Raw genomic sequence first — 22,401 nt, 5'->3', positions numbered from 1 at the left:
ATTGTAATTAAAGTACCTCAAAAAGGATCGAAGTTTCGTCTTTGCAACATGGTCATATAAAACCATTCACACCATAAACTCGATAAACTATGGGACTGTGACCTTTTAGTACAGTTTACTCGCTCCTATCAACACTGCGTAAAAAATGCGCAGAACTTACCAGTTACTCAGCGCTTCACATAAGAGACATCTGATGGGTATTTGCGCTGGGTGGAGTGCAGGAAGGCCATATCTTTACAGGAAAAAGTTGGCAGTACTAAAGTAAAGTGGGCTTTTATCTGCATTTCCCCTCTCACACCGTAAACGTATTGTGTGGTTTACATTAGTTATTTGTTAGATACTGTATTTATTTACTTCATTCAGTTTGATATGGCTTGCGAAGGTTCGCAAGGTAAGTTACTGTACGATCTTTGTTCATGGTCTTTATGTTTGATGTAATTGATATTACTAAAGTTTTAATGCGCTCCGCAGATGATCAGATTGGAGAAGCTCTCTTAAAAGGGTGAGTTAAATTACTTTGGTACGGTACGAAATGATTACTTGTTGTTTACTGTATTTTTGACCTTGTTCCATTTAAAATAATACTGTTTCTTAATATGTAGTTTTTATTTAAAAATTGATAACAGTTCAAGCACTACAAGAGTGGTCCATACAGTATATAGCCTAGGTACAAAATCTTAAATTAGACAGTATATAAATTTTTATTCATTTGGAAGACACCTCATCATTATTATACAGGTAAGGAAGCATGCAAATCTGTCTGTCTTTCAGGGTGGTAAGACATCAGGTGATGAACGTGGCAACAGAAGGAAATGTGACTCCCCTCTCCATTCTCGAAGTTCGGACAATAAGTAACAGTCAAGATCAGAAGCTTGTTGAACAGTTGGCAGAGACCATCAAAGTGATCGGTGACAAACTTGATCAGGATACAGAATTTAACGAGTCAGTCTAAGATTTGGATCTTTGTCTGGTATATTCTGTAAATCAGTTATGCCATACCTGTTTTCTCATCCTGTTTTTCTTATCTCGCAGTATGATTGATGGCTTAGTTAAAGTGTGTGATAAAAGCAGTTTCTCGAAACTTGTGGAAAAAGTTTTTAAAGACGAACAGATCAACTGGGGAAGAATTGTAGTGCTGTTCTACTCAGTTGGAAAACTTGCTGCAAAGGTATTTATGAGTGTTTACGTTCTCTTGTTTCCGGATTTTGTGAGTATATCAGTTATTTGCCCATGTTATGTATTTTGTATCTGTGCACTTAAATGTCCTCTTATGCTCCTAATAGATGGTCCTTGCACATTTACCCAGAGTTGTTTCTGATATTCTGACTTTAAGTCTGGATTACTTTAGGAGGCATCTGTTGGATTGGATTTGCAAAATGGGAGGATGGGTAAGAATAAGTAAAGACAGCCTATTACATCAAATACTGGAATGTAATAAAATATTAAGATTCACTGAAAAACAAATTATAACAACATATATATATATTTGTTTTTAGTGTTAAATTATACCCCTTGACACATTTCTATATATCCGTTCGCTTTATTTTACATCGAAACAAACTAACACTTCTGTGTTGTACCCTCAAATACAGATAAACAGTATCCCCGCCCTTGCCCGTTTCTCCATCGAGCGGTTTTCTGGTTCTTCGCAGAGTTCTTGTTCTTTAATTTTTGGAGCTGTGCTGACCTTCACCAGTGGTGCACTTCTTGGAGCTCTTATCGTCTGGAGACATCACAAAACCAGTTAAGATAGACAGAATGGAGCAATCACAGCAGAAGAATCTTTAAGACCATGCATGTTGTGAAATTTAATTAAGATGATTTGCAGTGTGATCTTGTAATATTTATCTTTATATAAATGCAGAATAATGCTCATTTAATTTGATATGTATTTATGTTATTTTTGTAAAACATTTAATCTGGTTGTGATATATGAGTGTTTTTCGTTTGGATCAGGACAGAGTAGTTGACATAGGTACTGTATACTTTAGAAAAAAATATTTTTGTGTAGCTTCTTATATTAAAATGTGTATGATCATTCATTCTTTTTTGTGTGTGTGTGATTTTCTTTCTATATAGTCATCCTAAAATGTTTGAGCTTTGCCTCTGGAGACCTAGGCCTTTTGTAAGATTTTATTAGACCTGTTACGGACACGGTTATGGACTTTGTAATATTGTCTTTTCTGTAGGAATGTGTATATCATTCACGGTGCTGTATTGCTTTACTGTTAGTAAATACAAATCCACACAAAATAGAACATTAGCAAAACTGAGATTCTAGATAATAGTAGCCTATTCATGAATAAGGTTCTTACCCAAATATGGTTTGCATCTGGGAGCAACTCCCACCACGTTTTTTTTTTGTTGCCAAAAAACAACTGTTAACTACTGCTTATTGTTTGTGTTTTTCCCTGTATGTGTGGCCTAAGTGGTGCATATTTGTGGTTGTGGTAGCGGGAACCATATAGTATAAGGAAATAACAAATGACTATATGTGCCTTTCCACGAAGCAAAGTAGCGTAATGTTTCGCTTTCTTTTTCGCTTAGCTTGACACTAGCAGTCAAGATACTGTGCAGACCCGGAACTTTAATCTTTCAGCTAGAGTCTAGACTTACCAAGCCTTACTCTTGAAACCTTCTAAAAGTTTATTTCACGCTGTTTAAGTTGTGGTCTATTGAGGTTTGTACAGGACCAATATATATCTATATATATATATATATATTGATTTCTAAATCGACGTACCTGAAGACCAAGGAGGGAAATACTGGGGTCATGACAGGTAACGTAGGTTAACGTTAACTTATTCGGCTCTAAATACCGAAACCATTATTTCTTATGTAAAGTATTCTAAAAATCCAGTAGTGATATTTTCTTTGGCATGTTTTAGAGGTGCAATTTTCAAAGAATCTTGTACTTAGGTAAGTTTCACTTTCTCCGCATCGCAATGTTTTTTAAGTTGACAGTTTGGTTCACTTCTACTGATTTTTGCAAGTTAAAGTATTTATTTCTTTTTAGTAATTTTGTTGTTTGTCTATTATTAAAATGAAAGGTGTCGCTGTTTGTGTTTAGAGCAATGCGGGATGAGGTCCAGAGGCAGGGCGCGTGTGTACAGCCTCTTCCAGAGCCGCAGCCGCTGAATGATGAGCAGGAGCAACTACTGGGTCAGATGGCCGAAGTCATCCGGTTCATCGGGGACGGTCTCGATCGGGACCCAAAATTCAATAAGTTAGTGCCAATGTTGATACACTGGGATGCCACAATATACCGGTATTGGCAAAAATAGCAGTGATTGTTGATATCGCGTTAACACTACATACATAATTAACATGACAATATATGGTAATATTAATAATGTCCTATATGATAATATCTTAAATAGTTAATTGCTAATATCTCATTTTGGGTTGTGGTTTTCACCCTTGAAAAACAAAGTTTCTCTCTCTCTTATTCTCTCTGTCTTACACTTGTATTTTGTGATTCATTGGCCCTAACAAGAGAAAACACAAAATTAAAGATGATTTCACTGTTAGGATTAATTATTATTTATTTTAAAAACATATAATGACAATATTGTCATCATTAATTCTTTTGGTCATGATAATGGTGTAGCCTATAAAAAGCTGACATTGTGACAGCCCAATATGTGATAATGAAAGGAACATTCTAGAAATGTTATCTGTCATGTTGTGTCTCATTTTAGCATGGTTGATGGATTTGCACGTGTGGCTGACAGAAAGAGTTTCCAGAAACTTGTAGATCACGTTTTCGTTGATGACATTACCTGGGGAAGAATTGTTACTCTGATCTGTCTTGTTGCAAAATCTATTGTAAAGGTATGCAATGTATTTCGTATTTCATCTTACATTGTATAGTTTTTAGCGACAAACTTATTTTGTTTGTGCTTTCATACTACGTGTTTTATTTTGTGGCACGAATAGATGCTTACTGTAGTCTCAAGAATTGTGTCTTGGACATTGGATTACTTCAATGACAGGCTACTGCACTGGATCTGCAATCACGGAGGATGGGTAAGGTCTGATCAACAGAACTAACAGTGGTAGACACATAAGTAGCAGTTATAAAATAGTTGGATTTGCTTAACTTGCAGGTAAATAGTATCTCTTCCTTGGCTTGTTACTCTTTTGAGAGAGATGCTGCATCTTCAGCCAGCTTGATCTCACCTGCCTCTGGACTGTTCTTTATCAGTGGACTTCTGCTAGGTGGATACATCGTCTGGAGAATGAACAGATGCGCCTGAGGGTGGTTAATAGAGGAATGTAGAAGTAAAAAAAGAGCTGCTAAAGGATGCAGGAAGTTACAAACCAAAACAATGCAAAGTTAGTTTGGAGACCAAAAACAGACACACATTTACCACAAATGAGATAATAGTAGTGTATATATATGAAATTATTTTTAATTGGAAAAGCTGTATATTGTGTCTGAAAAGATGACAAGTATATCTAACATATTGAGATTTTTTTCTGATCAGATAAGAACTACAAGAAATGGTTCTTTGAGTCAGTGCAGAAGAACATTTTAAATAATAATGTGATTATTTTTTCTTGCATTTAAAAATGAAGAGACTTTAAAATACTAACCAGCAAAACTTAAAATGTCATGAAATGTAGTACGAAGACTGTTTACTGTAATTTTGGTGGCCGTTGTCTGCCTAACTTTCCTACCTCATGCCACTGACTGAAATCCTTGAATTTTAAAGAACAACATCAATTAAAAAAAGAAAACTGGTTGTTTTGCGTCTGCTGATTACCTACCTTTTCCTTGCAGAAGAAAAATCACACGTCTAGTTTTTTCTTCTCTTTTTTAATTGATCTAGGTTTGCTTATAAACATTAACAGGTTAAAAAGAGACGGAATGCTCAGAGTGTGATTGTATATTTTCCAAATCTTAAAATGTAGTGATATGTCGATTAATAATGTACTAAGAGAAAACCTGTTTAATAATTCCCTAGAACAGTAAGAAAGGCTACTCTCCAAAAATGTTTGATGTGAAGGATAAATACATCTTTCTTTTATTATTGTCTAACTGCTATGTTTGAAATTGTCACATAATTGCTGTACTTGCAATGTTTTGTGTTGGGCTTTAACAAACAGTTGTGATTCTGGATTTGTACTCAAACTCTCATTTTACTGTATCTCTTTGAAAAATTCAGGGCGGGGTGTTTCAGAGTAGTTAATCCCGCTGAAATGAAAAGCCCGTGCAACAAAGACCCAATTGTTGGTTTAGTATTCAAATACCTGGAAGATAAAGAAAAAACATGTATAACAATTTTGATGGTGTTTAAATTAACACCAAATTGTGGTTCAAGAACACAGGTACACTCTAAAAAATAAAGGTGCGTCACGATGCCATAGAAGAACCTTTTTCATTTAAATGGTTCCATAAAGAACATTTAACATCTGAAGAACATTTCTGTTTCAAAGGCCTCTTTTACAAAAGACTCTTTGTTCGAAAAAAGGTTCTTCAGATTATGAAAAGGTAGGAAAGAGATGGTTCTTTAAAGAACCTTTGACTGAATGGTTCTTTGTGGAAACAAAAATGGTTCTTCTGTGGCATCGCTGTGAAGAACCTTTTAAGCACCTTTTTTCTTTAATGTGTAAGGTAAAACATTAATAAAGCAAACACAACATTTAATTACAATCAAAAGCTCAGGCTTGTTATGGTTAAATGATCAACCAACCAAAATACTTAATACACTTTTGAATTAACATCAACATTTGAAGAATGACACAGGACACATATTGAAAATTTTGGCATGAGCTTTTAACATTTTTATTGATTTTTTGATAACTTTTTCTTTTTAAATTGGATTTCATTTTTCTAATGGTTTTTATTTTTTCCTATCTGTAATGGAGAAGATTTGCTCAGTTAGGTTTGCATTCACGTTCAAACTTTCATACTTTTAGTAATATAACTATTTTTTTAAGTCTCCGTTTTCACAAACTCTGTTAAATTATTACAGTTTATTAATTGTTTCTTTATACATTTCAAAAATATAAAAGGTAAATAATAAACATTCCATTGAAATATATTTTATACAGTTCTTGTTATTTTTATCTCCTTTTTTATGACAATAAAATTGTATCCAGCATCAGTCTTGGTAGCATAGAACTCATCCATTATTTTGGGAACCTTCTCTTTCTCCTGGCCTCTCTCTCTTTCTTAACTCTCTCTCTCTTTATCTCTGTCAAAGTTTATTACCTCGGGGGGTTGTGTATGGTTATGGTTGCGCTCAGCAGTAGACACAGCAGCTGCATATGCTGTGATTGATAGTGCAATGAATTCCCCCTTTAAACAAACCCAAAACTCTTAAGTTAAAGCATAACTAAAGTTAAAAAAAGAAAGAAAAAACAGGTTGTTTCAACATCATGTGCCCAGAATAGAATAATGGCTTCACTGACACATGTGGTTTCAAATCAACTGCTGCATTTTTATTTCAGCTCTGAGTCTGTGGAAGCTCAAGTATAGCTAAAATGGCTACCAAGATACACCAGGCACAGAATAAACAAACATTTACAAGCATAAAAAATATACATAAGTAAGATAAAAATGTTTTGGTATGGCTACATTATAGCCATAACATATTTTTGGTACGGCTACATTTTAAAGAGGACACATTAAAGAAAACTGTAACAGGTGTTTAGCTGTTCTTTCTTTCTTTCTTTCTTTCTTTCTTTCTTTCTTTCTTTCTTTCTTTCTTTCTTTCTTTCTTTCTTTCTTTCTTTCTTTCTTTCTTTCTTTCTTTCTTTCTTTCTCTCTTTCTTTCTTTCTTTCTTTCTTTCTCTCTCTCTCTCTCCCTCCCTCTCTCTCTCTCTCTCTCTCTCTCTCTTTCTTTCTTTCTCTCTTTCTCTCTCTCTCTCTATAGGTGCCTTGGAGAGAGATACAGCAGAGAAGAGAGCCCAGGCGAAAGAGACGGTTACCTCATTCGGTCCATTCACAAATTATTCACAAGTTATGTCCTCATTGTATTCCATGCATGCATTATTATCTTCAAACAACTTCAAACAATAGGATAGAAAAACACAAGAACACGAGATGCAAAAAAGCTTCTTCCTCAAAAATAGAGAAGGAGAGGGAAGAGAGGAGAGAGAAATGAAAGGTGGATGCAAACAGGAAAAGAGTGAAGATTGATTCTGGCTTTATTCTGCTCCTCTCTGATATGTTTTGTATTTGGGTTTCAAGTAAAGGTATGCAAGTGTCTAGCTGTTCTCGAGGAGATGTGAGCTCACTCAGCAAGTGCATGTACGGCCAAAACACACGGGGCACATTCTCACATACACTGGAATTACTCGAGAGAGAGGTTGTGTCCAATTTACATACAGAAACATTCAGGGAACAGTTTCAGGCACACTGGATTTAATATAAGGGATGAAATGAACATGTCCCCCAATTCCAAAAACGATGACACTAAACAATTGGAAACAAATGGCGTTCCGTCATTATTGCTCCTGCTCGGTAATATCTATTTGTGAAACTGTCAATTCTACATTATGAACGACCAGAGAGGCACATCTCATCTTAAGCATTTGCCAAATGCGTGTGAGATGCAAATAAACATTTCCTACATATAAAATAAACCGGTTTCAAACCATGGAAGATTTGGTAACGTGTCCTACATATCCACTGACAAGACTATATATGCTTACATATAACTGTACAATTTAATTTGAAAAGTGCATGAATGTCTTCCTGCGTTGCCTATATACCGGGCCTCCAAACCGGGCCTCCAAGCGTTTCCAAAAGATAACCCAAGGAAGGAAAATCAGTGCACCACTAAAAGCAACACGGCTACTAAAGCTACACGTCTGTCGCACCTTCAAGCTACTTGGAGCAGTTGCTAACATTTGAAGTGGTTGAAGAAATAGCTTCGATGTACACTGCACAATGCTGGCCCTTGTCTATGTGGTGAAGAAGCTGCGTCTGTGTCGTTACCCCACTGTCTGGACACACAGCACCAGTAAACAGACACCAGCCAGCTGGCCTGAGGACATGACATGTATGGAAGCTGCTAAGGTCTTGCTTAGGTGTTGCATAGGTAGTTGCTAAACTAAGTTTGCATCACATTTCGAACAGAATGGATGATGAACATGGACAGAATAGGATAAATACAGTTCAACATCATCATCTCTTGTTTGTGAAACAAACAAAAGTGAACAGGTTTGATAACATTGTCATGTTTACACCACTATGATGTAAAAACAGTAATAATGAAATTATGACCTGCTACCTCCCAGAACAATGCTGTTTAATCCTAAATCCATTTTAGTATGGGATGAATGGTGCTGGATTGGTGGGAACGTTCTGGTGTGTTACGTTTGTATTGTAACAAACTCCTGTGAATCTTTACAAGAAAACAATCGAACAAACAAAATGAAATGACTGAAATAACACTCCGTCGACATCTTGCAAACATTAACAATTTTGTACCACCCAACAAAAAAGTGCTGTTAAATGCTGATGAAAACATTCTAAACAAAACAAGCACTACAAAACCATCTTCTGGTTTCAACTTGTCCTCCTGAGCACCTTTGATGTTAGATGTTAGGGCTTGATAGGACAATAGTGCTTTGCAATGTAAGTGCTCAGAGTCTTAAAGTTCACACAAAGCTGATATTTATAAGATTAATATTTGGGTGGACTCAGGCTCACATTAATGGATAAAGCTTTGATTTACCTACAGAATAGACGTGGATTTGTTATATTGCAAATAAACACAAAATCATTTCATGTGGACCCTTCATGACCTCAATGAGAAAATGAAACAAATCATGAAAACCATGAAAAGAAAAAGCTGTGGTGCTACTTATGGAGGTCATGACAAGAGACTACAGAAAAGTGACGGGCAGAGCAGAGAGCCAGGAGAGTTCAAGTAAAGAATGAAACATCAGAAAGGAGGAGATGTCTTTTGAAGCCATGGAAGAAGCGGTCGTTGAAGAAGTTCATCTCATTATTCAGCTAGACTCTGTGGGGTTTGTTATCCAACAAAACTGTATGAATCTTGCAATCCTATATATTTATTCATTATTCCTTTTTTATTCAAAAACAAAATATAGCCTCTCTCTTTTTTAAATATAATCTTTTTTTTCTAAATTTAGTAGCATTTAGCATAAACTTTTATTATTTCCATTTGATTTTGTTGTTTAGTCATTTCAAGCCCTCTAATTCGGGGTTCAGGGCTTACAGAAGTCATGCAGTTTAGTCATGCTGGTAAACAAAGTGAGAAAAATGCATTTTTTATTTTCTCGTTCTTTTTTTTGTCTTTCTTTTGTTTAAAGTTCACCCAGTCCACGTAAAACCCCTCTGTCCGTCAACAGGTGTCATGCACATATGTCATATTTTCTGTTCCTCACATGAAGGTGCAAGACCAGCATTTTTCATCCACGGTCCTGATCCGAGTTTCATTCACCCATCCATTTCACTGTGCAATCAGAGAAGTCCTGCCTACGTTAGACGTCATATCAGGTTCCTCTCAATATGATCCTTCTCTCTTTTTTCCATTTCATTCATGCCATGCAGTTCATCTACAGTGGAACAGAAATGCTGAGATGCAGAGCTGAACTAAGAGAGAGAGAAAGAGAGAGAGAGAAAAGAGAGGCTGACATTCTTTTCTTTATAGCGGACAAAGTCTCCTTTCTGTTAGCCCTGAGAAGGACACTAAGATTTTTAGTTAGATGGATGGAAAACAGTTTACACAGTAGGAATACTGAAGATGCTGTTAAAGCACGTGCAAGATCTCCAAAAAGCCAAGGAGAGGAAAGTGTCTGGGTGATAAACTGTTCCGTTTAAGCATCGGATGAACTGTGGTCTGTCGATATCAATGTGTGGTTGAATTGCATAGCGTTGAAAGAGCATTATGGGTATTTTTCCACACCTTACTTGAACCTAAGACTGGATTGATCAGGGTTGGAGGGGACACGGTTGCAGGTGCATTTAACTTGGTGGTACAGGTTAAGGAAGGATTCACGCTCCACAAAAATAGTTCCTGTCCCTTTAAAATTGCATCCATTTTCCACCTTGCTCTTTAGGTAGTTAGAGAAAGGTTTTGAAGGGTCGTGCCAGAACATACTACTGTTTATATGCAGAGTTTCGCCCTTTTTGATCCTGGAAGAATCTGAGTTTCACATCCTCCCAGGACACAGAATCATCATCAGGTTATTGCACCTACGCTAGGCTGAAATAGTCTGGGGTTAGTAATGGAGAGATGAGTGATACAATGTTTTCTTCAAGTGGGTTTAGCGCAGCACTTCAGTCGTCTCTCATTCTCTCTTTCGCCTTCTCTGAGTCATCTTTAATCTTGTGGCGACTCCTGGGGTTTGATTCTGGCTTTGAAGTTGGGGTGCTCTTCTGAAGTGAAAGAGGGCAGTTCAGAAGCTCAGCACTGTAAGGAGGAAAAGAAAGAAAGGAGAGAAAGACAGAAAGAAAGATAGATGGACAGACAGAAGGGAGAAATAGGAAAATGTGGGACAGAGAAATCAGTTTTGCATCGCAGGATTGCATAGCCTCAATACTAACGCATTTAAAGCTACACATTGCTAGAGGCTATCGCAGATGATAGTCATTTTAGACTGTGCAACTGCGAGAGCCAAAGCTTTAAGAAAGCCAAACACACAATTTGTTTTTGGATTGATGTCCTTTAAACATGATTTTCTTCAAAGTCATGACTTAATACCAATGTGAAACAAAACGAGACAGAAACAAAACCCGCTATACTCATAGCAAAGCCCATCTTGACATGCGCTCAAAATCAAAACATGTAAATGCAAAACCAAGAACTCTTGAAACCACGCTAAAAAAAACCAAACACACACAAAGCTGAATAAAAGTTCAAGTCACCGAGGGCCACAAAATCTGCTAGACATGAAGTTTTAAGATTAAAATCAATTGAGTCGATTTTGTCAGCCCTGCAGGACTGACCAGAACAAAGCAAAAGCTCAGTGTACATCAGTGAATCCCCTTCATACTACGAACACAAAGGGTGCGTCCCAAAAAACACACTCACTATTCCCCATGAAGCGCCCTTATTTTGACATCACCAAACAGAGAGCGTATTGCATATGGCATAGGGAATAGAGAGCAAGTGCACCAGAGCCAAACATGAGTAGAGCAAGAAAAAAACAAAGGGTCACACAAAAACCACTGAAGCACACGGTCAAGCACATCACATGGGAACAGCGGTGACACACAGAATACACACCATACACACATTCTTACACTGAGAAGCGTTCAGCGCAACTCCTCCTCTTTTATTTTCTTTCTTCCCCAAACTGTCCTCCATTTCAAGGCGCCTGTCTTCATTTGTCGAAAATCCTCTTAACACTCAAACAAACAATCTGTCCCTCATGTTTTCATCTCGCCATTCGGTTGAGTCCTGATTCCACATACAGTTTTTGTGATCCACTTACGGCGAACCGTGTTCGAAAAGTTTTATGAAATGGCGGACAATTTTTCCTTACGTCATCTGGGCTTTTTTGGTTGTTATTTGGAAGCAGTAGAGTTTGTTGATGAAGACAAATTAAAGTGACAAGAAATGACAGTGGTGAGAAAAACGAAACGGGTGGGCACACAAAGCACAAGGACACTTTGATGCACGTGTAGACGGGATGTTTACAGATCATCACTTTCTGTCTCTCTCTTTGTTTCGAATGACATCATTTTGGAAGCACTTGTTCAGACGAACAAAAAGAGATATACCTGAGTAGTGACAGGGGAGCAGAAGTCTGACAGAGACAGAGAGGATTCTGGGTAATGTAGTTTAACCGACCTGCTCTCCCTATTCAAAATGCCACAATTAAACTATAGCTTCTGTGCTGTTAACATGCAAAGAGAATTATTTACATCGTCCTCCACGGTCACATGCAGCCTTGTTTTTGCCTACCAGGGCATTCGCTAACTAAGCTAACTAGGGGCAGCCCTATCTCTTCTACATCATAAAGGGATATACTGTATAATGGAGCTGGCCCCTCCCAGACTCACATCTACAAAGAGACTACACACAGAAAAACCACAAGATGCACTAGGATGCAGCACTTAGTTTTCTTGAAGAATGTGTGGACACATGCATTGCTGTAGTGAGTATTATCATTATCCTTCACACTCCCCCGAGTAGAAAAACCTATAGACTGTTTTCACTCGCCACACTCAAAAGCACAGAAAGTCCTTCAGTTCTGACCGGTCTAGTCAGAATATATTCCAATGAACGCCTTAAAATGATCTTTTAAATCATATATTTATATAACAGGTAAACTTTAAGGGCTAAAATCTGTATTCTTAGCCACTAAAGTGACCAAAGAATGCTTGTGACCTACGACGCTGAATGCTACGTCAGTTCAATCCCCGTAAATCCTGCAGGGGGGGGTAGTTGGGGGGTCCGAGCTGAAGGGGCTAAAATGCTCCTTTATAATGCATAACTATAAGATTGATGATGTCATGAGTTTGGGGAACGTGAGATGGCAATACAGTACTGAAATTAGCTGTGATGAGACCGAATGGAATGTACAGGAGCTGATACTGGTTTCGGGGGACAGGGGTCAGGTGTTCGGTCGGGAATGTATTTGAAAAAGGAAGAAGTGGATTTTCTGTTCTAGGATTAGTTCACAGTTACTGCTTCTTTTTGCATATATCTGATAAGCACTGGGCTTTCAGAATAGTTCTCTGTGAAAAGATGAAAAAGAATAAATCATAAAATGACAATCTGCAATGCTTTTGATGCATAAGAAAACAAAACTAAAGAAAACAGGTACATAGTTGTTAAAGTTCAGATCCTCATTCAATACAAATAACATAAAACAGTTGTAATGGTCTCTGCCACCCCATAGCATCACAGCATGCAAAAACTAAGCCCCGCCCCCCACACAGAGCAATCAAGTCAATGATAAAGATTGGTAACAAAAACAGCAATGAAAAACTTTACATTTGTATCATGCAAATCATTAATATGCATGTGCATATGAATATACACATCCATATGTACACACTTATATGAACATACACATGTACATAAACGTCTTTATAAAATACATATTCTTATCAAAACAAACTTCATTGTTCTCATATAGACTTCCCTTAATTCCCGTATTGCTCACAATAAAAACCCATGCATGTGGAAATTACAAAGTCAACTTTCAAAACTGTACATATCATTTAGACCTACAGATCCTCATGAATAAAAAAAGAGAAAAAGAGATATGGAGCAGAAGAGGAGAGGGATATGACTGAAGATGACAAATCAAGAGTGTTGGCTGGGCCTAAATCACACTAGGATTTTGGTGACTAACTCATATGCCTTCCTCTCCATCTCTGTAAGTCATTTTATTTATCTCTTTAAAATTGGTCAAAACATTTGCTTACTTTTAGAAGAGTAACTTTGGGCCTGCTTTTAAAACAGTAAAAAACTGAAGGGTTCCTAATCTAAATACTTATTTTAAGAACAAATCTGATCTCAGAATCATAAACACTGCATCTGAATTATTTCATTTCGTATTGCTTGTTAAACTGGTCTGAGAACAAGAGCTTCCTTGATCTATGAACAGTTATCGTCTACCTGAACATTACACAGAGCACGCATGAAGTGCCGTTGCATACATTCAGCACGTGGTCCTTGGTGACTGCACTGAGCCCTTAAATGCACATAAAGCAGTGCACATGCAGACAAATCATACTGTAACACACCTAGTTTGTTGCCTCCATGCAAATACTCCATGTTTTTAACAATCACTTTCTTTACTCAAGCAGTAAACTTCTTTAACAAAGTGGGAAGACAGTAGGAGAAAGAGAGGAGGAAAAGAGCAGTGTACTACACTGTAAAAGTTAAACGATTCTTGAGGCACCCTTTGAGGTTCCTCAAACCCTGCTGAACCCTCTGAAGAACATCTAGCACCCTTAAATGGTTAAATCAATATCTTACGTTCTCTTGGAAAAAAATATATTAACTTTTTTTACTTGCTGGTGATGTTGAAGAAACCATTGATCTTTCGAGTTTTGCAGAAATTAAGGATATTTTGGAAAAAATAATGTGGTACCTCAAGGCTCTTCTTCAGGCTCCACCTTTGTAGCATCTGTGGAACCTCAAATTGTGCCTTAAGAATCTTTAATTTTTACTGTGAAGTACAATGGAAAAACGTAGAATGCAAAAAGTAATTTCATTCCTTAATTCAGAGGATGAAAGGTAATGAATTAGCTAGGGGTATTAAAATATTTTAGGTTGCAAGGAAATCAAATAAAAAACATAAATCAAAAACTTGTACTCGTATGTCTTATAAAATGTTCAACTAATATACAAATCTAAAAACAGTTTGGTCATTTACACACAAGGTTTTCTGTTTTTCACATAAAGAGAAATAAAACAAGCTTTGTGAGCTGCCGTTGCTGAGAGATTTTCACCAGCGGTGGGCATGAAATCTGTGCACCCCCACAAATATACAGTGAAACATATGCCTCATATATCTGCATTTCAAAGAGTTCATTTTGCCATCTTTTGTTTTTCTTCTCTTACTGACCGCTGTCAATCCAGCATCCATTCAATGTTACCTCCTTTACATTGGAACGAAGGTCAGCATCCAAAAGACAGAGCAGACAAAAAACAAAGAAATAGAGAAAGAAAAGGGGACCAGAGAAAAAAAAACTGAACTGATTTTCTACTGCATTCAGATTATAGGAATAACAGTAATCGTAAAATGGTTCTGATGGGGAGGATAATGCAAGTAATGATGATAATGAAAAAGTCCAGCTAATTCATGCCCTTATAGGGGAACTTTGAGGCCACTGTCTGGTTCACCACAGCCCCAGTATATGCGGATATTCAGTGAAGAGTGCATCTTAGCTTGATATGTCTTCATATTTATGAGGAAATACCATATAGGAAAAGGAGATATTTTAAAGACAGTTCCTTCATGCTCTAGTATATAAATTGGAAAGGGCCCTGAAGAAGTGCAGAGGGATATAGGCCTCTAATAAGATGGCTCTTCTGTTCTTTTCGTTTTGTGGTTCTTGTGACAAAAATGCAGAAATGTATGTCGAAATTCAAAAACAAAAGAGTTTACATCTTCATGCAACAGCACGATATCCAGATCTCCCGAAATGTCAACTCGGAGCCCACGCAACTCCAACCCCAATCCTAACTGCGATGCCCAAACGCTTAGTACAAAAATAGCCTTTTGTAATGATCAGTTCTCATCTCAGTGATAGTTTACAACAGTTACAAATAGTAAAGCTTCATCTCCGCCTCATCAGAGGTCATCAAGATAGTTGAAACAGTTTTGCACAAAAACAGTTTTTTGATGACTTAAGTTGTTGACAATGATAATAATTCATGTGCGAAGCACATTTGAAGAGATTTAGTGTCAGCTAATGTTGCTGTTGGAAATGTTTTGAGGGGATTTGATTAAATGATGTCTAAGTGTCCTTGTGTCATAATAACAATACTGATAATGGCCTGAATGATCAAAAAACTCTTATATAATTCTATATATAATTCGTCTCTAGATTTATTACAGTAGCAAACCAGCATTGACTCTGTGCTAAAGGGCTTTGCTGTATGTTAAACTCAGTCTAGCGTTGAGTAAATGTTTATTTTCATATTTGTGTGGCATTTAAAGGGGATTGAGTTTGGTTCGGTTATGTCTACTGGCCTAACTTCAGTCTTTTCTTGCATGCACTTAAACTACTTGCATGTTGTCTGTGACCTCCAAGCTTTGATATGAAGTGACTTTTTCAAGGCCTATATGGATTGTCAAAGAAGCTATCTAGTGAATAAGCCTGCTGGATCACAGTCTAATAGCTTTTATACAACCAGCAATCAGGGAGGAAAATGTGGGAAAGCCAACTACAGTCATTCAACTACGGGGGTAGATTTCCTACAGGGTGCCCACTGCTGCTTACGAGCCATAGAGGGATTTCATTATAATATTATTCAGTGCTTCTTTTTTCTTTTATAGTAAGGCATAACCTGCTGGAGTCACAGCATATAATTGTTTTAGTTGCCTGTCTGAAATATTGCCTGAAGTATTTGCGATGAAATCACAGAAAATGCTTATTTGATTCCTTTTAAAGCTTTTGCCCACCCTCTTTGAGGCATGATATTAAAAATAGTTCTGCACCTCCACCCTGTCCAGTCAATGGAAGTGCTGAGTACTTAGCGTCATTATCGTGATTAATAATACTATTGCAGTATGATGTTGCGTTGAGCGTCCTTGTTTTGTGTTCTATTTAGTTGTAACGCTGTGCTACAGAATTGAGGGGATGGGGGATCTACAGCGCCGTAAAGGGCCAGGGGTCTCGTAGGGTTCATAGGGTGAGTTGTTGATGGGGGTGATGGGAGTCAGGCGCAAAGCGGCCCCCGTCATCCCCGAGATGTTATTGAGGCTGCGGGACTTCTCGTAGCCTGCAGCTACAGAGAGCGAAGTTTAATATACAAAGACAGTTTTGCAATGTGAATTAATTTTAAAAAGATTACAGAAATGAGTGAAAAATGGCAAATAGAGTTAGATGTAAATAGATTTTGTTAGTAGGATGTATTATTATAGTTTTTCATGTCATGGTTAATGTAAAATTGATATATTTTGAGTGAAAGGACGTTAAAAGCCATGACAGGTGTTATTAGCAAAATCAGGGGGAAAACAAAAATGACCAAATGAAACATATTTAAGCAGACAGACAGAAAGACAGACAGAAAGACAGACAGGGACAAACAGAGACAGAGACAAAGGACAAAACAGGAAAATGAGAGTTATGAAATGTCATCAAGTTTTCAAGTCATTTTATGGCACAGCAGTATTAAAAAAAACTCCCTTCTAGTCACAGCCACATACAGTTTTCAGGGAGAGATAGAGCAGATGTATAAAAGAGCAGGTGGATGAAGCACCTGATGGCTGACTCATACCAATAGTGAGGTAAAGAGTTTAGCTTCCAGGTGTTTGACCCAGTCTCAGACGGTCTGATACTAGCACAGGAGTCCAACAGAAGGTAGCAGAGGAGTTCCTTCTAGTCAAAGCACTGAGGTTCACACGGCCTCAGTCAGCACAGTGGGCCAGGTGAAGCTCACACTCAATAATGGAAGCAAATTTGTCTTTATCCACATGACTGAATTAAATATGTGTGTGTTTCTGTAGAGTATTACAGGAATTTAAAATAGCTTCACGTGACCCTACCGTGCCTGAAAGCTTACCTTCCACATCCATTTCTGCCTTTATCAAACATCTGATTCTTTGTTTGGGGAAACAGTCCAGGAGTGTTTTAATTTGGTTACAAGTGTCAATTTAGGGAGAAATTTACCCAGCTGGCTTCTTGCTGAATTCACACATGCTGTCTGTAGTTGCTCTTATTATGCAAATCAGGTGTGGATGCAAAAGCAGCCATTAGCATTTTAAAATAAATGTAACAAAATTAAACAATGTACAAAATTTTAATCCCCATGTTGCCTAAAACTGTTACAATCCACCCCAGCAGTAACACTAAATAAGCGAGAATAAGTATATTTCATAACAACTTCAATGTGTAACAGAAAACAAAAATATTACAATACATCCCGGTCTAGAGGTCTCATCAGCAAGGTCTTACATAAATAACATGGATTTATAAAAACACCCCGTTTCACGATAGTTTGTGCGGTTAAAATAACAGGCAAACATGTGACAACTTTCTAGACTGGTGTGAAAGGGTGGAGAACTGGACTTGTTTTAGATTTTGAACAGGCTGAAGTGGATGGATATGGAAGGAAGAGCTCTGGCAGAATACACAGTAGACAACCCCCTCTTGAAACGGGAGAACATCCCACACAGACACAAACACAGTGAGAGAGAATTCTTAACAAAACAACAGAAACTCACGAGGAAGGAAAAACACGGGGTGTTAAGAAGGTCCTACTGTCGTATAGTCGGCAATCCTATCTCCAGTCCCTGCCATAGTGTAGGTCAGTTAGGAAGAGTGTGTGTGTGTGTTCATGCTTGTGAGGTTGTGTGTTTGCTTCAGAGGGCTGCTGGGACACTTGTCATTCAATATCTACAGCAAAGCATTGCTTGTACAGTAGGAGCTGTAGAAAGAGGCAATGCAAAGTGAACAGATGTGATCTGGGTCACCTTGTACCTCACACCAGACCACTGGTGCAGCTGTGACTGTATGCCACTGGATATCTGAGGGAATATACATGTTTAGAGGAGTTATTATTCAACAGAGGGCTCATTTACAACAAATAATGTGTGCTTATGTGTGTGCTGGGCTTTCATCTAAAATGCGATCTATCTATCTGTCTGTCTATACACCTTTGCCATCAGAAATCACTCCACCCATACAATATACAGTATGTGTATATTAATAAAGTAATAATTGTTAGGCCTGTTTCACACTGCACATAAAAGGGTTGTGTGAGTGAATCAGTAGTAAGAGCAGGATCACATTGTCCTTTCACCTATGGCTTTACAGAGAAAATAAAATATTTTCTAAATAAAATCAAGCGAAATTTTCTTGCAATAACAGCTATAGATTATAAAACGGTCATTGGGTTACTGAGAATTACACTGTACATTTATTATCATTGTTAAATTTAATTTATATTATTAGGGGGACATTTACATCCTAAAGGTAATTCATTTACAGAACACAAATTCCAAGTGTCGCTATGAACTGACTTGAGTCAGATTTACTGACCCCTCGTAGAACCGGGCCCGTGTGTAATGCAGGTTGAAAAACTTGCCAAACAATGAGTACGTTGTTTTCTTTGTTTGATTTCTTTAAACAATGCTTCTTTGTGTGATGAAAAGATGTATCAAGCATTTTCTGAAAAAGAAATTCGACATATTTTCTGCTGAGTGTGCTGCATTAACTGCAATGACACGTGACATGTAAGTCGCCTTGGATAAAAGCTTTCATGCTTCAAAAAGTCACGTGAATATGGTAAACTTTTAAAATGGAAGCCCAAATCATACTATTTTCATGTGCAGTGTGAAAAAGGCCATGGAATGCCTGTGCATTATGAATCCACCTCAGAAACAGCAGAATACCAGCAATTCCAACATTGTTTCAGTGAAAAGATTAGAGCTCAATAAATATTACAAGAGGAGGGGAGAATGATGGGGAGAAGAAACTTGTGCATCAATGGCCACAAATCCTAAAACAAAATGATCAAAGATAAAAAAGTCTAACTCCGGACCGCGTCAAAAGACAATAGAACGCATTAAAACCCGTCATCATTTTTTTTCCACACTGGATGCGGTGTGGTGCGACAATCCCATTAGAACCGTGTGTCGTGTCACGCCGGTCGCATCCGGTGTAAACACGGTGTAACTAACCTAAAACCCATTTACTGTTTGACTAGTCATTCTATGTATTGATCTATATCACACACTTACAAGCCCCACACATGCAACACTGAAGGCCTTTGGTGAGAGGTTATGTATGAAGAATTACACCAGTGTTTTGAACTGATGTAATTCAAATCCTTGGCTAGACAGACTCTGTGCTTCTGCAATTCTTAAGCATCTGTTTTGGAGACATGTGGCCTAATGATTCCTGTACGTTTAAGTACAACATTCTGCTCTAGGCCTTATTAAAATTGTCATACGGTAACAATCAGGCTCTCAGCAGGAATTGAATCGCAGAGCAATGAGTCTGAACATTAAAGCTCCATACAGTAGCGTAGCATTGTTTATGGTGGCTTCATCATGCTAACATTAGCCCATAGAGAAAATACTGCTCCATCTGTATAGGCTCTCTCCCTCTCTGCTGTGTGTACATACCTCATGTCAAACTTTAGTTACGCTACGAGGACTGTACGAGTGGCCTGGGGATGAAATGGAAGGTGGGCGTTAGTATGTGGCACAAATATTAACCAAGGAATGATGTTGTTTTTGTGCAACAATAAAACAAGCTTTAATATACTGTGTTGAACACTTCAGCCACATTTCAGTCTGTACTCATTGACTTGCTAAATATCAAAACAGAAGAGTCAACAATAATAATTATTACATCTACATAGAATCCAGTAATCATTTAAGACATATGCATTATAGTCTAAGCTTTTGCGTTCACACACAGTATATTTAATTTCTATGGCGCTATCCAGGTTAATATTTGTAATATCCACCATTGGATATTTTTACTCCTTTAAACACACAATATAATAGTGGGAGTCACATACATACAAGTTATATTGCATCTGCATGTATGATTTTGACACAATGTAACACCAAAACACATCACAACACGACCACCACAATACACATACATTACACAAGAAAAGAAAGACACCAAACACTAAAACAGACCACAAAATACAGTAAACAGTGAGCTGGAATATGTGATGAAGCATTGGAGTTGTGTATGTTATGAATGCGGTGAAAATACAGGAAATATTATGCATATAGACATCACGCCTGTATATGCAGTGCAAGAACACAGAAGTAACATTCAACATGATCAAAAGATGAACAATATAATCTAATGTGCAAACAGAACAGTACCCAGAGATGGCATTTTTCATTTCATTTTATCTAACACAGCACACAACAAAAGCTATAAAAGAATGTTCAAAATAAATTTCGGATCATGTATGATATTGTCATACATGCAGTACTCCATCAAAGACAATGAAAAACAAATGACACCCATCCATAACCAAACAAAAAATGCTGTTGTCTCATTCCCTCACCTTATTTACATATTTTCAAAACATTACCTTAATATAATGAAACTTGATTAACACAAATCCTTATGAGGATTTTTATACTTTACTATGTATATGTATTATTAATTCTCAAATAAAACCCTCACGCCTTTTATTTAAGGGTTCGATCTCCATTGTACTGATGGCATCATCATCACACTGGCCATCTTCCATCAGGTTCAGCTAAGAGCTTCAATGACACATTAGCAAAATGCCTTGGGTCTGCAGATCACTGCCTTTAAAGTGCATTACTTGATAAATAATTTGCTATAGCACAAATAATGAATTGTTCTTAATACAGTTAATAATGAATACAAAGATAACTGTTCGATTTAGCAGTCTGGCAACAGTGCTTAAGAGCATTGATTCTATTCTGACATTGATTACAGTATATGTACTGTACAGTATTTAGAGAGACCCTTCTGTAAGCATTATTGGTCAGAACAGTAACCTCTCAGCCATATTTCTCCCCTCAATTTTTACTGCACTGCAGTCAAACTCTCACACCGATGCAACCTGGAATTCTGACAGTTGGCTGTATCGTCTGCTGAACAACTAGAAAATAGCATTGTGATCAGCAATGCTGCAATTGGGATTGCAACTGGGCCTTCTTTTATCATTTTAGCTTTGGCTGGTAGACATTGTGCCATTTTTTATTAACTTATAATCAAATTCAATTTGTAGGTAACATAAGGCAATCAGGTAAAATTAAGAATATATGCATTAAAGTATATCTGCAGTTAAGACTGTAACATTTCAAGGAACAGTTCACCCAAAAATGAAAATTCTGTCATCATTTACTCACCCTTAAAGGGATAGTTCATCCAAACATGAAAATTGTGTTATCATTTACTCACCCTTAGGTTGTTCCTAACCTGTATACATTTCTTTGTTCTGATAAACACAAAAACATGTCTCATCCCCCATTTACTGCCATCAGAGGGAAAACAAATACTATGGGAGTCAATGTGGGGTTGAGATCTTTAAGGTTACTTACATTCTTCCAAATATCTTCCTTTGTGTTCAGCAGAACAAAGAAGATTTTTGGGTGAACTATCCCTTTAAGTTGTTCCAAATCTGTATAAATGTCTTTGTTCTGATGAACACAAAGAAAAATATTTGGAAAAATGTCTGCAATTTTCAGTTCTTGGACACCATTGACTACCATAATAGATAATTGTTTTTGTTCTGTTAAACACAACAACACAAGCAAACAGTTCTGTGGCACATTTGGCTACCATTTACATTTTTTCTACTATGCCAGTCAATGATGTCCCAGAACTGAAAATATCTTCCTTTGTGTCCACCGGAACAAAGACATTTATACAGGTTTAAAACAACTTGAGGGTGATTAAATGATGACAGCATTTTTTATTTTTGGGTGAATTAAGTATATGTTGATACTCATAGCAAGCAAAGTTTTGCAATAATGTTGATTCAAAAGCACATATAGCAGTTTTGATGTATGTGGTGATACATTATGTGGAGATATTGATAATGAATTGGTCTCGCTGTTAAAGACCCCTGGAGAGTGAACCCTCATGATCTCTTGTTACAGCAAAGATTCAGAGGTCAGGTTAAATGGGAGGAGAGGGGAAAATCAATCAGTCTGGGGGGGGGGGAGAGAGACAGAGGAGAGAAGAGAGAGAGAGAGAGATAGAGAGAGAAAGAGAGAAAGAGAGAGACAGAAGAGAGACGAGAAGAAGAGAGAGAGAGAGAGAGAGAGAGA

The 22,401-nt window shown here is 37.3% G+C and overlaps 2 protein-coding genes across 13 annotated transcripts in view; one reads left to right on the top strand and one right to left on the bottom strand.

The window, feature by feature from the left end:
* The first annotated feature begins 6 nt into the window (after positions 1-6).
* baxb (BCL2 associated X, apoptosis regulator b) lies at positions 7-9,189 on the top strand. Of its 4 annotated transcripts, XM_057346169.1 has the most exons (11): positions 7-391; positions 472-502; positions 772-942; positions 1,033-1,168; positions 1,284-1,388; positions 1,593-2,780; positions 2,889-2,919; positions 3,071-3,226; positions 3,702-3,834; positions 3,940-4,029; positions 4,110-9,189. In XM_057346169.1, the coding sequence occupies exons 1-6, from the start codon at positions 370-372 to the stop codon at positions 1,746-1,748; spliced, it is 621 nt and encodes a 206-aa protein (XP_057202152.1). In that variant the 5' UTR covers positions 7-369; the 3' UTR covers positions 1,749-2,780; positions 2,889-2,919; positions 3,071-3,226; positions 3,702-3,834; positions 3,940-4,029; positions 4,110-9,189. The 4 variants fall into 4 exon arrangements, with proteins under 4 accessions (XP_057202152.1, XP_057202153.1, XP_057202151.1 ...); XM_057346170.1 differs by lacking the exon at positions 2,889-2,919; XM_057346168.1 differs by having other exon boundaries at positions 1,593-2,919.
* The window catches only part of kcnc3a (potassium voltage-gated channel, Shaw-related subfamily, member 3a), a 60,237-nt gene continuing 44,491 nt past the window's right edge, over positions 6,656-22,401 (bottom strand). For 2 of the 9 annotated variants that reach the window (XR_008963851.1, XR_008963852.1), the window contains 2 exons: positions 11,231-12,670; positions 6,656-10,397 (listed from right to left, as the gene is read on the bottom strand). Coding sequence is in view for 4 of the 9 variants with exons in the window: in XM_057346160.1 (XP_057202143.1) it covers positions 16,240-16,403 (164 nt within the window). In the remaining 5 variants the exon portion in view is untranslated. The other 7 variants (XM_057346163.1, XM_057346165.1, XM_057346162.1 and 4 more) reach the window with 4 other exon arrangements.

The sequence above is a fragment of the Triplophysa rosa genome, linkage group LG11 (genome assembly GCF_024868665.1).
Source record: "Triplophysa rosa linkage group LG11, Trosa_1v2, whole genome shotgun sequence".
Classification (NCBI taxonomy): domain Eukaryota; kingdom Metazoa; phylum Chordata; class Actinopteri; order Cypriniformes; family Nemacheilidae; genus Triplophysa; species Triplophysa rosa.
Note: the sequence above shows the minus strand (reverse complement) of the source record. Positions and strands in the feature narration are given on the sequence as shown.

Coding starts and splice junctions, on each gene's coding strand:
- baxb (XM_057346170.1), top strand. CDS start 370: ATGGCTTGCGAAGGTTCGCAAG. Junction 1,169..1,283: donor TTGGAAAACTTGCTGCAAAG/GTATTTATGAGT, acceptor TGCTCCTAATAG/ATGGTCCTTGCACATTTACC. Junction 1,389..1,592: donor TTTGCAAAATGGGAGGATGG/GTAAGAATAAGT, acceptor CCTCAAATACAG/ATAAACAGTATCCCCGCCCT.